The sequence below is a fragment of the Cherax quadricarinatus genome, chromosome 84 (genome assembly GCF_038502225.1).
Source record: "Cherax quadricarinatus isolate ZL_2023a chromosome 84, ASM3850222v1, whole genome shotgun sequence".
In the NCBI taxonomy this organism is placed as follows: Eukaryota; Metazoa; Arthropoda; class Malacostraca; order Decapoda; family Parastacidae; genus Cherax; species Cherax quadricarinatus.
The window spans coordinates 10,609,195-10,625,443 of NC_091375.1; the positions used below are offsets into that span (position 1 = coordinate 10,609,195).

Genomic DNA, 16,249 nt, shown 5'->3' on the forward strand with positions numbered 1-16,249 from the left:
TCAAACAATGATACTCAAACAGATGTCCAGGTTTTATTGAGTTGTTAATAAAACCTGGACGCTGCTTTATGCAATGTACAGGTTAAGAATGCATTTGGAGTTTTTGCAAGGTACACTATTGTTGTTTATAAGTGGAATAATGCAATTGGTGTGAAAGATTGGGTTGAATTGAATTTGTTGAATTATTTAAATATGTTCAGTTAGCTCTTTCATACTGTATATTCCTGTTATGCAAACTTGGGGTTTTAGCTACAGTTTTGCCATCCTTAACATATAACTGATTATGTAGATTTAATTAGCACTTGTGTTGCAGCAAGTTGTGGAATTATTTTTTGTTTAGCACTTGTGTGTGTGCATGTGCATATGTGTGTGCGTGCGTGCATGCGCATGCATGTGCACTCTTTTTTTTTTATTCTCTCTATGGCAGCGTTTATGAGGTCCTTCTTTTTTTATTGAGTTATTGAAAAATTTGATTACTGTGATCTATTGAGGCACCATCCACTGTATTCTTATTTTGCATACTTCTCTGATGTGTATAAAGTTCATTTACATGTATATAATGTTGTTCTTAATTTTTTTATACGATCATGCAGGCTCGTGCAAAAGGTGAGCTGACCAAAAGTGTTGGTAATTTGCTCTATAACCTCGGTACCAAGCTTCCACGGCAGTTTCACAGTTGTCTTCCATTTTTAGTGGATTACGTGGCAGATGGTCGTATAAATCAAGAAGCCAAACTTACAGCAGCAATTAAGTTTATCCAGGTAATTAATTATTAGTATTTTTTTTTGACATGGTTAAGAAGTAATAGTCAGAAGAAGAGCAGATAAAAGAATGGATAAGGCTCTATTCATAAATTTTTGTGATATTCAGAAATGGGTTTGGTGTCGGTGCATGATCAAGGGAACTGTGGTGCTAACATTGTGTGCTAATTGCTTGATTAGTCTAAATATCAGCTTTCAGTGAGAAATATTATGTATCCCACTTTTCATAGGACCATGCCATGGGTGATATTGACACAGCTGCATTTGGAAAAGCATGCGGTGTGGGGATAGAGGTGTCTCAGGATGAAATAGAAGCTGGAGTGGCACTTGTCATCAGCAAACAGAAGGAAGCCATTCTAAAACAAAGGTGAGAAATGTTGTAGTAAAATATATTCCACCTATGTACTTCCTTCATATTCTTATTAATACTTGTATCTAGGCACTTTTTGTCTTTGCTAAATTTCCATCTCTAAAAACTTAAGTCAAATTCTCCATCCTCGAAAGAATTTTTACTGCTCAAATTGTTAATGCATTGTGTAACTGTTCTTTCATATTAACATTGTTGTTTTAAATAGATAGTGTTGTGTTACTTAAAACAATTCTTTTATTTGTTAATCTGCTGACAACCTGGTTATATTAAACTCATTGTTCACCCAGTCTACCTTCAACTAATCGGTGTCAAGTAATTGTGAGTTCTTGTTTTAGTCTACCCTTAATGCTTTGCAAGACTGGGCTCTTCCTTGTAAGTTCACTAACTTCAGATGTAAGAGTCTCAGTAACATAAATGTATCTTCTTGGGAAATAAATATTTCATTTTGTATTATTTATATGTTAACCCTTTGAGGGTTTCGGACGTACTAGTACGGCTTCCGACCCAGGGTTTTTGACGTACTAGTACGCCTAAATTCTAGCGCCCTCAAATCTAGTGGGAGAAAGCTGGTAGGCCTCCATATGAAAGAATGGGTCTATGTGGTCAGTGTGCACGGTATAAAAAAAATCCTGCAGCACACAGTGCATAATGAGAAAAAAAAACTTTGACCGTTTTTTTGGAATAAAACAGCGACTTTGCACTGTATTTTCGTATGGTATTTATTGTTGTATTCTAGTTTTCTTGGTCTCATTTTGTAGAATGGAAGGCATATCATAGAAATTGAGATGATTTTGACTGGTTTTACAATGAAAAGTACCTTGAAATTGAGCTCAAAGTAGCAGAAATGTTCGATTTTTACCAAAGTTCAAAAGTAAACAAATCATGCCAAGCGTCCAATACACGTCAACTGGTGAGTCTAATATTCTTTTGCAAGTGCGCCAATATGATTCATACCATTTTTTACACTAATGCAGTAGTCTGCATAACAGTAAATCTTCCATTTTTTGTGAGAATAAAAATTCAAAGTGGAAAGCAAAGAATGTAAGAGGGGCCTTGAGACGTGACTAATGAACAGAGGAAATGTCATTTTAGTACCAGGAATGTATTTCTTGTTTGTTCTGGACCCTATTCGGAAATTGGCATCTTTTGAAATATGTGTGAAATTGGCAAAATTGCTAAATTCTGACCACTGTACTGGATAGTTGAAATTGGTAAATGGGTGGTTTCTTGCACTCCTTCGATAGAAAATATGGAGTTCTAGCGAAATATTCATGTTTTTTCGACTAGTACAGTGGAACTGGCTGAAAATGGGGCTCAAAGCGGGCAAAATCGCAGATGCGTAAACATCGCCGAGACCGCTAACTTCGCAAGAGCATAATTCCGTAAGTTTTCCATCAAATTTCATATTTTTGGTGTCATTATGATCTGGAAAAGATTCTCGTATCTTTTCATAAGAATTTTTTTTTTTTTTTTTTTTAATTTGGCCGACCCTGAGAACGAGTCTCGGAGAGGGCCTGTCTACCCTCAAAGGGTTAAATACTCACTCCTAAGCTTTCTTTCCGGTAGAGCACAGACATAATTCCAGTGTTCCACTGAATTGCAACATCCCTGTCTATCCTTCATAGTGCAGGCATTGTGTTTTCCCTATCTGCAATGTGTGTCCAGCCTTACCTTCATGACTCATGAAATTGTAATAACACAATTGCAGTCAAATCACAGAATGGGATTTTTTTTATATCTTTATCTAAAACAAATTTAATTTTGTATCATCAGTCTAAACTTTTTAGGACTTGGAGTTTTTTGTATTTACTGGGTTCCTAGAAGACCTCCCCCCAAAAATCTGTAGTACTATATACTATGCATAAACTACAATGAAAATGGGAAATCAGGATAGGGTGACCCAATAAAAGAAATTGTTTTCACCATTAATCATTCTGTAGCTCTCTTAACAGAAGTTCACAGATATTACAATTAATTCAGTTGGGTAATTCAGCTGACCCTCTGAACTGCAAAATCCTCCCTCATCCTGCCATCGCTCATATTGTGTGTTTTCTTTATGTTAATAATTTGTAATTTTGTTAGTCTTACCTTGGGTGTTCTTATTTGGGTTGTACTGTATTTGTTTTAGTGTGAAGAATATGGTGATCTACTAGGTCAAAGTGCTCTTCAAATCTATGTTTCAACTCATCCCTCAGAGTGTATGCATTGTATTTCCCACATCCAGAGCTTAATTTATATAAAAGAATGATATATTTTATTTTATGCAGTAATGGTTTAGAATGTGAGAAATTTTTCAGAGATTCTTCAGTGCATTTTGGGTAAAAACTGTCTGTTACAGATGGTTCATTAGATAACAGTAGCCTTCAGTGAATGCAGTACAGTGTGTGTTTGAAATTCATAATTAACTAATGTAACAATTCAGTTGAGTGATTGGAATTTTAACCCATGGTCTGGGATTACCAGCCCTTAGTGCAGTGGATTAAAGGGCAGGGATGATAATTCTCTTTTTGTGCATTTGAATCCAGACAATTCCATTGAAGTGACATAATGCATTTTGTTCTGTTCTCAGGTATCGATACAACACAGGGCCACTCATGGGCCAGGTCCGGGCATCCCTTCAGTGGGCTGACAGTCGTAAAGTCAAAGAGGAGATAGATCTGCAACTTTTGACACTCTTGGGCCCAAAGAGAGAAGAAGATTTAGTTAAGCCAGTCAAAACAAAATCAGACAAGAGAGAGAAGGGAGAAGTGTGTGCAGTGTTGCCAGTGCAGCAGCCAGGTGAGCCATAATATTGTAACACTGTACATTTGATTCATACACAAATAACCCGCACATAGAAGAGAGAAGCTTATGATGTTTTGGTCTGACTTGGACCATTTACAAGTCACATTAAGAGTGAGGGAGCCAGTATATATAGTGCACATCATAGATTCTCTCTAGTAACTGGCCATACACATTACAATACAATACAAATTTATTTCAAATGATGCATTGTTTTTATAGAAATGGGTGACACTTGAGAACATGTTGAAAGCCCAGAGCATTTCGGGTAAGCTTAAGCATATGGGGATATATAAAGTATACTGTATAATTATTTGTTTTATCATTACTGTCCATGATGGGTTTGGTATTTTTTCCAGAGGATTGTTATTTAGAGTATGTGTTTGAGTTATATGTATGATAGCTCCTCCGACTCAGAATTAAAGAATCTAGGATTGATCCTGAGATGAGTGGAAATGTTAGGCATGTATCCTTACATCTGTTGCCCCTGTTCACCTAGTAGTAAGTAGGTATTCCAATGGAAATTTTTTTTTTTTTTTTTTTTTTTTTTTCAACAAGTCGGCCGTCTCCCACCGAGGCAGGGTGACCCAAAAAAGAAAGAAAATCCCCAAAAAGAAAATACTTTCATCATCATTCAACACTTTCACCACACTCGCACATTATCACTGTTTTTGCAGAGGTGCTCAGAATACAACAGTCTAGAAGCATAAACATATAAAGATACACAACATATCCCTCCAAACTGCCAATATCCCAAACCCCTCCTTTAAAGTGCAGGCATTGTACTTCCCATTTCCAGGACTCAAGTCCGACTATATGAAAATAACCGGTTTCCCTGAATCCCTTCACTAAATATTACCCTGCTCACACTCCAACAGATCGTCAGGTCCCAAGTACCATTCGTCTCCATTCACTCCTATCTAACACGCTCACGCACACTTGCTGGAAGTCCAAGCCCCTTACCCACAAAACCTCCTTTACCCCCTCTCTCCAACCCTTTCGAGGACGACCCCTACCCCGCCTTCCTTCCCCTATAGATTTATATGCTTTCCATGTCATTCTACTGTGATCCATTCTCTCTAAATGACCAAACCACCTCAACAACCCCTCTTCTGCCCTCTGACTAATACTTTTATTAACTCCACACCTTCTCCTAATTTCCACACTCCGAATTTTCTGCATAATATTTACACCACACATTGCCCTTAAACAGGACATCTCCGCTGCCTCCAACCGTCTCCTCGCTGCTGCATTTACCACCCAAGCTTCACACCCATATAAGAGTGTTGGTACTACTATACTTTCATACATTCCCTTCTTTGCCTCCATAGATAACGTTTTTTGACTCCACATATACCTCAACGCACCACTCACCTTTTTTCCCTCATCAATTCTATGATTAACCTCATCCTTCATAAATCCATCCGCCGACACGTCAACTCCCAAGTATCTGAAAACATTCACTTCTTCCATACTCCTCCTCCCCAATTTGATATCCAATTTTTCTTTATCTAAATCATTTGACACCCTCATCACCTTACTCTTTTCTATGTTCACTTTCAACTTTCTACCTTTACACACATTCCCAAACTCATCCACTAACCTTTGCAATTTTTCTTTAGAATCTCCCATAAGCACAGTATCATCAGCAAAAAGTAACTGTGTCAATTCCCATTTTGAATTTGATTCCCCATAATTTAATCCCACCCCTCTCCCAAACACCCTAGCATTTACTTCCTTTACAACCCCATCTATAAATATATTAAACAACCATGGTGACATTACACATCCCTGTCTAAGACCTACTTTTACCGGGAAGTAGTCTCCCTCTCTTCTACACACCCTAACCTGAGCCTCACTATCCTCATAAAAACTCTTTACAGCATTTAATAACTTACCACCTATTCCATATACTTGCAACATCTGCCACATTGCTCCTCTATCCACTCTATCATATGCCTTTTCTAAATCCATAAATGCAATAAAAACTTCCCTATCTTTATCTAAATACTGTTCACATATATGCTTCAATGTAAACACCTGATCTACACATCCCCTACCCACTCTAAAACCTCCTTGCTCATCCGCAATCCTACATTCTGTCTTACCTCTAATTCTTTCAATTATAACCCTACCGTACACTTTTCCTGGTATACTCAGTAAGCTTATTCCTCTATAATTTTTACAGTCTCTTTTGTCCCCTTTCCCTTTATATAAAGGGACTATACATGCTCTCTGCCAATCCCTAGGTACCTTCCCCTCTTTCATACATTTATTAAACAAAAGTACCAACCACTCCAACACTATATCCCCCCCTGCTTTTAACATTTCTGTCATGATCCCATCAGTTCCAGCTGCTTTACCCCCTTTCATTTTACGTAATGCCTCACGTACCTCCCCCACACTTACATTCTGCTCTTCTTCACTCCTAAAAGATGGTATACCTCCCTGACCAGTGCATGAAATTACTGCCTCTGTTTCTTCCTTAACATTTAAAAGTTCCTCAAAATATTCTCGCCATCTACCCAATACCTCCATCTCCCCATCTACTAACTCCCCTACTCTGTTTTTAACTGACAAATCCATATTTTCCCTAGGCTTTCTTAACTTGTTTAACTCACTCCAAAATTTTTTCTTATTTTCATTAAAATTTCTTGACAGTGCCTCTCCCACTCTATCATCTGCTCTCCTTTTGCACTCTCTCACCACTCTCTTTACCTTTCTTTTACTCTCCATATACTCTGCTCTTCTTATAACACTTCTGCTTTGTAAAAACCTCTCATAAGCTACCTTTTTCTCTTTTATCACACCCTTTACTTCATCATTCCACCAATCACTCCTCTTTCCTCCTGCCCCCACCCTCCTATAACCACAAACTTCTGCCCCACATTCTAATACTGCATTTTTAAAACTATTCCAACCCTCTTCAACCCCCCCACTACTCATCTTTGCACTAGCCCACCTTTCTGCCAATAGTCGCTTATATCTCACCCGAACTTCCTCCTCCCTTAGTTTATACACTTTCACTTCCCTCTTACTTGTTGTTGCCACCTTCCTCTTTTCCCATCTACCTCTTACTCTAACTGTAGCTACAACTAAATAATGATCCGATATATCAGTTGCCCCTCTATAAACATGTACATCCTGGAGCCTACCCATCAACCTTTTATCCACCAATACATAATCTAATAAACTACTTTCATTACGTGCTACATCATACCTTGTATATTTATTTATCCTCTTTTTCATAAAATATGTATTACTTATTACCAAATTTCTTTCTACACATAGCTCAATTAAAGGCTCCCCATTTACATTTACCCCTGGCACCCCAAATTTACCTACTACTCCCTCCATAACATTTTTACCCACTTTAGCATTAAAATCCCCAACCACCATTACTCTCACACTTGATTCAAAACTCCCCACGCATTCACTCAACATTTCCCAAAATCTCTCTCTCTCCTCTACACTTCTCTCTTCTCCAGGTGCATACACGCTTATTATAACCCACTTTTCACATCCAATCTTTATTTTACTCCACATAATCCTTGAATTAATACATTTATAGTCCCTCTTTTCCTGCCATAGCTTATCCTTCAACATTATTGCTACTCCTTCTTTAGCTCTAACTCTATTTGAAACCCCTGACCTAATCCCATTTATTCCTCTCCACTGAAACTCTCCCACCCCCTTCAGCTTTGTTTCACTTAAAGCCAGGACATCCAGCTTCTTCTCATTCATAACATCCACAATCATCTCTTTCTTATCATCTGCACAACATCCACGCACATTCAGACTTCCCACTTTGACAATTTTCTTCTTCTTATTCTTTTTAGTAATCTTTACAGGAAAAGGGGTTACTAGCCCATTGTTCCCGGCATTTTAGTTGACTTTTACAACACGCATGGCTTACGGAGGAAAGATTCTTATTCCACTTCCCCATGGATATAAAAGGAAAATTAATAAGACCAAGAACTATTAAGATAAAATCAAAGAAAACTCAGATGAGTGTGTATAAATAAATGTGTACATGTATGTGTAGTGTGACCTAAGTGTAAGTAGAAGTAGCAAGACATGCCTGTAATCTTGCATATTTATGAGACAGACAAAAGACATCAGCAATCCTACCATCATGTAAAACAATCACAGGCTTCGTTTTACACTCACTTGGCAGGACGGTAGTACCTCCCTGGGTGGTTGCTGTCTACCAACCTACTACAATGGAAATATGCACACTAATTGGCTTTCTTGGGATATCTTAGATTGATATCCCTCCTCTTTTTTTTTTTTTTTAGTTATTGAGGGGAATATGTTGTACATAGTGACTTTCTTGAATTACTTAGATGCACTTGCGTGTTGAATGAATCTTTGAGATTCATTCACTGTTGTATTATATACTTGTTTGTTCATTAGGAGCTTTCATATTACTGCTATATGGTCCAGTATACAGTAAGAGATAACAATAAGACAAACAGAAGGGATACAGGGAAACTGGTTAGCCAGACTTGAGTCCTGGAAGTGAGAAGTACAATGCCTGCACTTTAAAGGAGGAGTATGTGTTATTGGCAGTTTGGAAGGACATGTAAACTGTCATATCTGAGGGCCTCTGCAAAGACTGTGATTATGTATGAGTGATGGTGAAAGTGTTGAATGATGATGGAAGTTTATTTCTTTGAGTCACGCTGCCTTGGTGGGAAATGGCCGATGTGTTAAAAAAAATTAGGAAGGCATCTAAACTGAAGCATTTATGGGCTTCTGGTAAGACAGTGATAAGATAGTATATTTCAGTCCGCTTCTGGGATCCACTTCATCTGCTGAAGATGAAAGGGGTCGAAATATACAGATCAAGTAATCTTCCGAGTTTCTATCTCCACGTGGGTTATTATTGAGCATTGCCAAGTGTTCATTACACTTTAGTTATCCATATAAGTAAATGTTTAAATACTGTATTAAAATATATATTGCTGTTTCTTTTGATAGTCCACTCTGCAATGTTAAGAGGTAATGATCTTAGACTTTGTTATATAAAATCAGGCATAGGTGACACTTGGTGAGAAAGACTGTAGTATACTATATAGTCTTTCTCTTTATACTTTTTCTCTATATACTTGTATTGAAATTTTTATTAGTATCAATATATCTTGTCCATGATTGGACTTCACCAAGTCCGATTTGTAACACTTGAAATGTAGATTCATAGTTCTAAAAAAAGGTGATGTTCTGAGTTTGTTTCTTTTGTGATTCACAGAGAAGCAGTGTGTGACCATGACGGAGTTCCTGAAGACAGTCACGTTTCATGCTCCTGGGGACAATCATAAGACTGAAGGATATGTTATAACCGAGAACACCCATCGACTGTTAAAGGAACATCTTGAGATCACTGGTGGACAGGTATCAATGTCTATGTCTCCTCACTGCCAGATGATTTTCTGTTATCTTTATATTATTTTTCATTGGTGTTTCACACTCAGAATTAGTGCTGAGGTTGTATTTAACCATTTTGGTTTTGGTTTACCTTCAGAGCTACTTAACAAAACTAATTACATTTTATTACATTTTAGTGTTTCTTCTTTTTCAGGTCATCCTGCCTCACTGAGAAATGGCTGATAAGTTTAAAGAAAAAAACAAATTTTTACTTAGATTTATAATATATTTCAGTATTTTTAAAAGCTTATTTGAAAAGTTCAGTGAAATTCCTTTTATAACAAACTGTAATTACTCCTTCCCCTTCCTAGGGAAGGTAAATACCCCAGGTTAAATGCCACCACTCTAGATGCTGCTTTTAAAATGGTTCCAGTCTTTTTTTCTCTCAAAGGACATGAATTTAAGTCAGTCAGTCTTGACATAAAATTTGTTAAAAGACCCACCACTCTTCTCCTCAGCCCTAATCCTCCAGCATTAGTTATATTCAGCTTGTGTATTTTCTTTTCAAAGTTTGTAAAATTTTGTCCTAGTTAGACATTGAAGTAGCAGATTTTTTACTGTTTAACCCTCAAACTGTCCAAACAAATTTACGTTCACATGCGTAGTGCTCCAAAAGTAGATCTACGTTTTTTTACATATTTTCATTTTTTTTTTTATCACACTGGCCGATTCCCACCAAGGCAGGGTGGCCCGAAAAAGAAAAACTTTCACCATCATTCACTCCATCACTGTCTTGCCAGAAGGGTGCTTTACACTACAGTTTTTAAACTGCAACATTAACACCCCTCCTTCAGAGTGCAGGCACTGTACTTCCCATCTCCAGGACTCAAGTCCAGCCTGCCGGTTTCCCTGAACCCCCTTCATAAATGTTACTTTGCTCACATTCCAACAGCACGTCAAGTATTAAAAACATGTGTCTCCATTCACTCCTATCAAACACGCTCACGCATGCCTGCTGGAAGTCCAAGCCCCTCGCACACAAAACCTCCTTTACCCCCTCCCTCCAGCCTTTCCTAGGCCGACCTCTACCCCGCCTTCCTTCCACTACAGACTGATACACTCTTGAAGTCACTCTGTTTTGCTCCATTCTCTCTACATGTCCGAACCACCTCAACAACCCTTCCTCAGCCCTCTGGACAACAGTTTTGGTAATCCTGCACCTCCTCCTAACTTCCAAACTACGAATTCTCTGCATTATATTCACACCACACATTGCCCTCAGACATGACATCTCCACTGCCTCCAGCCTTCTCCTCGCTGCAACATTCATCACCCATGCTTCACACCCATATAAGAGCGTTGGTAAAACTATACTCTCATACATTCCCCTCTTTGCCTCCAAGGACAAAGTTCTGTGTCTCCACAGACTCCTAAGTGTACCACTCTCTCTTTTCCCCTCATCAATTCTATGATTCATCTCATCTTTCATAGACCCATCTGCTGACACGTCCACTCCCAAATATCTGAATACATTCACCTCCTCCATACTCTCTCCCTCCAATCTGATATCCAATCTTTAAAATATAACAAAAAAAACAAAAAACATTTATCAAAGTTTTTTTTACACGTCTTCAAATGTAAAAAAAAAAAAAAGATCTACGTTTTTTTAGATTCAAATGTTGAAGAAACTTAGATCTACGTTTGGACAGTTTAAGGGTTAAGAGTAATTTAATTTTCAGTCAGCATAATGTGCAGATGCCTTTAAACTTTATTCCGTACTCAAAATAAGAACATACTAGTAAGAAATAAAGTATACCTCTGCAGTGGGCCTATTGGCCTATGATAGGTAGATCCTGCTGTCATCCGTCCACTATTACTCGTGCACCTATTGAGCATATTTTTAAAGCTAATTAAGGAATTCACTTAAGTGCCACCACTAGACAATTTTTCCACTTTTCTATAACTGCCCTGCCACACCAGTGCTTCCTCTAATCTTTCTAAATATATTTTTTTTTAACATGTCGGCCATTTTCCACCGAGGCAGGGTGACCCAAAAAGAAAGAAAACCCCAAAAAGAAAGAAAAAATTTCATCATTCAACACTTTCACCATCCCTCATACATAATCACTGTCTTCACAGAGGCACTCAGATGGTCTAAACCCCTTCTTTAAAGTACAGGCATTGTACTTCCCATTTCTAGGACTCGAGTCCAGCTAACCGGTTTTCCTGAATCCTTTCACAAAATATTACCCTGCTCACACTCCAACAGCTCGTCAGGTCCCAAACACAATTCGTCTCCATTCACTCCTATCTAACATGCTCATGCCCGCTGTGAGTCCTCTTTTGGTTCGATTTTTTAGTACTTCACTGATTTTTTTTCTAATGCACTGGCCATATCTCATCAAGGCTGAAGGCAGGGTGACATGAAGAGAAAAAACAAAAGTTTTTCTTTTTAAATTTAGCAATCTAAGCAGGAGAAAGGGTTATTAGCCCCTTGCTTGCACTTTACTGATATTCTCTACTTATGTATATGTGTATGTGTGTTTTCCATTTGTCCTCTTCAATCATCTCGCTGATCATATGTATATATTGCATTTCTATTATGCCAATATTGCTTGATATAAGTATGTGAGACACCATTTGTCATCAGATTTTGTTAGTTTAACATCAGTAATTTACAGAACTGCTCTTTTCCATCTACCAGTAATTTTCACTTATCATTGGGGTCACAAACCCTAGAGCCATATAAACAGGGGCCTCCTGTGTACAATTGATGCAAATTGAGACATTAAATTGTTTCTTTTAAGACAGTTCAGGTGTTATCTTCCAGGTACGCACCCGCTTTCCTCCAGAGCCCAATGGTATTCTGCATATTGGCCATGCAAAAGCTATCAACATCAACTTTGGGTATGCAGCAGCCAACAGTGGAGTTTGCTTTCTCCGTTACGATGACACCAACCCGGAGAAGGAAGAGGAGAAATTTTTTGTGGGAATTAGGAAGATGGTTGAGTGGCTCGGTGAGTCTAGAATATAATTTATACTAATGTGTATGTCAGTGGCAAATGTTCAGGAAAGCAGATAGAAGAGTAAGCAAGATTTATTTGCACACTTATTATGAATTATTGTAATTTAATCTGTTGTTTTATTGAATGAATGACAGTATTTTGTTGCCCAATGAAAGCTACATTTTGTATAACAATAATAATGTTGAAATTAGATATGGCTCACCATGGTTTGTTGTAGCAAGAGCTACATTGTTTTGTCGAGCAAGGTTAGGTGTCCCGTAGCTCGGTTGGTAGTGCACTCAACTCGCATATTGAGTGTCCATGGTTCAATCCCCGGTATGGGTGGAAATGTCAGGCATGTTCCCTTAAGACACCTACTATCCCTGCTCACCTAGTAGGTACCTGGGTGTTAGCCAACTGGTGTAGGTTGCCTCCTGGGGACAAAATTAAACTAAGTTGCTCATAATGTTCTGCATATCTAGGGACTTTCTATATAGTGTGTTATTGATGTCAACTAGTTGTACCATGTACTTGTTGAAATAAAAATTTACTATTATTATTATTATTATTATTATTATTATTATTATGAGGGTTGTGGACTTTTTTTTTCCAGGTTACAAACCATACAAGATAACACATTCGTCAGATTACTTCCAACAATTGTATGAGTGGGCGATTGTGCTTATCAAGAAAGGTTTGGCATATGTTTGTCATCAGAAGCCAGAAGAAGTACGGGGATATGATGCTCCACCTTCTCCCTGGAGGGATAGACCTGTTCATGAATCTCTCCAATTGTTTGAGGTATTATATTAGTTATGCAGCCTTGAGTAGTTTAAGTTTGTACTGTCTTCTTGTTACTGTACACATTTTTTTCACACTGGCTGTGTCCCACAAAGGCAAGGTGACCCAAAAAAAGAGATGACCACATAACAAAGCATAAATTTGTTATGCCAAGACTTGGAAAGAGCTCACTCAGACTCGGCTGTTTACAGTGATCCTTTCATTAAACTGACTCGTGAAATTGTAAAACATGATTGCAAACAAATCAAGGAATGGGTGGGGTTTGAACTCATGGCAAGTGAGTCCTTATTAGAGTCAGTTGGCCCAGTGGTTAACGCACTGGCCTGAGAGTTTTAGGACTTGTTTGACATTGGTTCGAACCCCACCTGTTCCACAATTTATTTATTCTTTAATTTGGAGAGAGAACCTCAAACAGGTTTTCAGTTTTTCTTTTAGGTGGAAAGTACAGTGCCTGCACTCTAAAGGAAGGGTTTGGGATATTTGTTATTTTCAGGGACATCTGAACTGTTGTATCTGCATGCTTCTGGCAAGACAGTGATAGTGTTTCTTTTTCAGGTCACCCTGCCTTGGTGGGAGATGTCCAACGTGTTAAAAAAATTATTCTTGTCTTTATTATGGTCTTTTATACTAAGTATTGTATAAAAGTTCCTTTTTGTATTGTTGGTTAATTGTAAATTGTTCTAGCCACAGTATTGTGACTTTCTCATCATTCTTGGATGTTTGGAGTGACATCTGAACTGTCGTATATGGGCATCTCTGCACAGACAGTGATTGTGTGATTGATGGTGAAAGTGTTTTTCTCTTTTGGTTAACGCTGCCTCGGTGGGAGATAGCCAGTGTGTTAAAAAAAAAATTTTGGGGGGGGGGTGCTAATCAACAATTTATAGCTTAAATTATACAAGTAAGAAAATCAATGCATACTAATTGTTTTCTTCATTTACTAGGACATGAAGCATGGTAAATTTGATGAAGGAGAAGCAACATTACGACTCAAAACAATCTTGGAGGAAGGGAAAGCTGATCCCGTTGCTTACCGGATTAAATTTGTACCTCACCACTGTACAGGTGATGAATGGTGCATCTATCCCACCTACGACTACACTCATTGTCTTTGTGACTCCATTGAACATATTACTCACTCTCTGTGTACAAAAGAGTTCCAGGCAAGGTATGTTGTATTATGCAAGATCACTGTATATATAGTAGTACATGGTTTATTTGTTATATTGTACAGTTTCTGTTCTCTTTCTGTTGGATATACACAGAAAGTGAATTAAATCAATATACCTCAGCAGGAGACAGCTGGTGTAATTAACAAAACTTAATTCATCAGAATTAGAAAAGGGAAATAGGAAGCCTCTATATAGCTGTATAAATGAAATGAAAGATGATTTCAGAATATGTAGCTTAACCCTTAAACTGTCCAAACGTAGATCTATGTTCGCTCGCGTATCGCTCCGAACGTAGATCTATGTTTTTTTACATGTTTTCAAATGGAGAAAATCAAGGTCGGAGTGCTATGCACGTAAACGTAGATCGACGTTTGGACAGTTTAAGGGTTAATGTATGAAGGTTAAGTACAGTGGACCCCTCATACCATTGGCATCACATAATGTTAAATCCGCATACCGATACATTTTATCGCTAAGATTTTGCCTCGCATACCGCTAAAAAACCTGCTCAACGCTATTCGTCCGAGACGCGTCTAATGTGCGGCCTGAGCCAGCCTCACATGTTTTGTCGGTGGCATTGTTTACCAGCCAGCCTCCGCGGTAACATCCAAGCGTACAATCGGAACATTTCGTATTATTACAGTGTTTTTGGTGATTTTATCTGCAAAATAAGTGACCATGGGCCCCAAGAAAGCTTCTAGTGCCAACCCTGTGGTAAAAAGGGTGAGAAATATTATCGAAATACTGTGGTACCATGGTCAACTGCTGATGCTGCTGCTGCTGCTGCTGTAGCACTGTCAGCTGCTGCTGCTGCTGTACCACCATCAGCTGCTGCTGCTGCTGTACCACCATCAGCTGCTGCTGCTGCTGCTGCTGCTGTAGTACCATCTGCTGCTGCTGTAGTACCATCTGCTGCTGCTGTAGTACCATCTGCTGCTGCTGTAGCACCGTCTGCTGCTGCTGTAGCACTGTCAGCTGCTGCTGCTGTAGCACTGTCAGCTGCTGCTGCTGTAGCACTGTCAGCTGCTGCTGCTGTAGCACTGTCAGCTGCTGCTGCTGTAGCACTGTCAGCTGCTGCTGCTGTAGCACTGTCAGCTGCTGCTGCTGTAGCACTGTCAGCTGCTGCTGCTGTAGCACTGTCAGCTGCTGCTGCTGTAGCACTGTCAGCTGCTGCTGCTGTAGCACTGTCAGCTGCTGCTGCTGCACTGTCAGCTGCTGCTGTAGCACTGTCAGCTGCTGCTGCTGCTGCTGTACCACCGTCAGCTGCTGCTGTAGCACCATCTGCTGCTGATGTAGCACCGTCTGCTGCTGCTGTAGCACTGTCAGCTGCTGCTGTAGCACTGTCAGCTGCTGCTGCTGCTGCTGCTGTAGCACCATTGTTGGTGTGGCTTATTGAGAATACCAAGGAAGAATTAACCCCAGAGGGTTAGCCACCCAGGATAACCCAAAAAAGTCAATGTCATCGAAGACTGTCTAACTTATTTCCATTGGTGTCCTTAATCTTGTCTCCCAGAATGCAACCCACACCAGTCGACTAACACCCAGGTGAACAGGGAAAAATGCCTGGAATTAGTGCTCATATTGGTGAATTTAAAGCCAGCAAAGGTTGGTTTGAGAGATTTAAGAATCGTAGTGGCATACACAGTGTGATAAGGCCTGTTCTGGAAGAAAATGCCAAAGAGGACCTACAGTACTCAGGAGGAAAAGGCACTCCCAGGACACAGTGTCTCATCAGTCATTGCTGCATCTTCAATAAAGGTAAGTGTCATTTATTCTTCATTTAGTAGAGAAGTACATGCACAATATATATTGTGCATGTACTACTCTACTATTGTGCATGTATCCTTCTCTTTGTGTGTAGGAAAATGTATATTTCATGTGGTAAAATTTTTTTTTTTATACTTTTGGGTGTCTTGCACGGATTAATTTGATTTCCATTATTTCTTATGGGGAAAATTCATTCGCATAACGATAATTTCGCATAACAATGAG

At 38.9% G+C, this 16,249-nt stretch overlaps 1 protein-coding gene across 1 annotated transcript in view; it reads left to right on the top strand.

The window, feature by feature from the left end:
• GlnRS (Glutaminyl-tRNA synthetase) overlaps positions 1–16,249 on the top strand; it is a 42,720-nt gene that overhangs the window by 1,074 nt on the left and 25,397 nt on the right. The window contains exons 2-8 of the mRNA XM_070103049.1: positions 594–761; positions 992–1,128; positions 3,701–3,909; positions 9,164–9,306; positions 12,110–12,296; positions 12,898–13,085; positions 14,030–14,253. Of these exons, the coding sequence (XP_069959150.1) occupies positions 594–761; positions 992–1,128; positions 3,701–3,909; positions 9,164–9,306; positions 12,110–12,296; positions 12,898–13,085; positions 14,030–14,253 (1,256 nt within the window). The remainder of the gene's footprint in view (positions 1–593; positions 762–991; positions 1,129–3,700; positions 3,910–9,163; positions 9,307–12,109; positions 12,297–12,897; positions 13,086–14,029; positions 14,254–16,249) is intronic.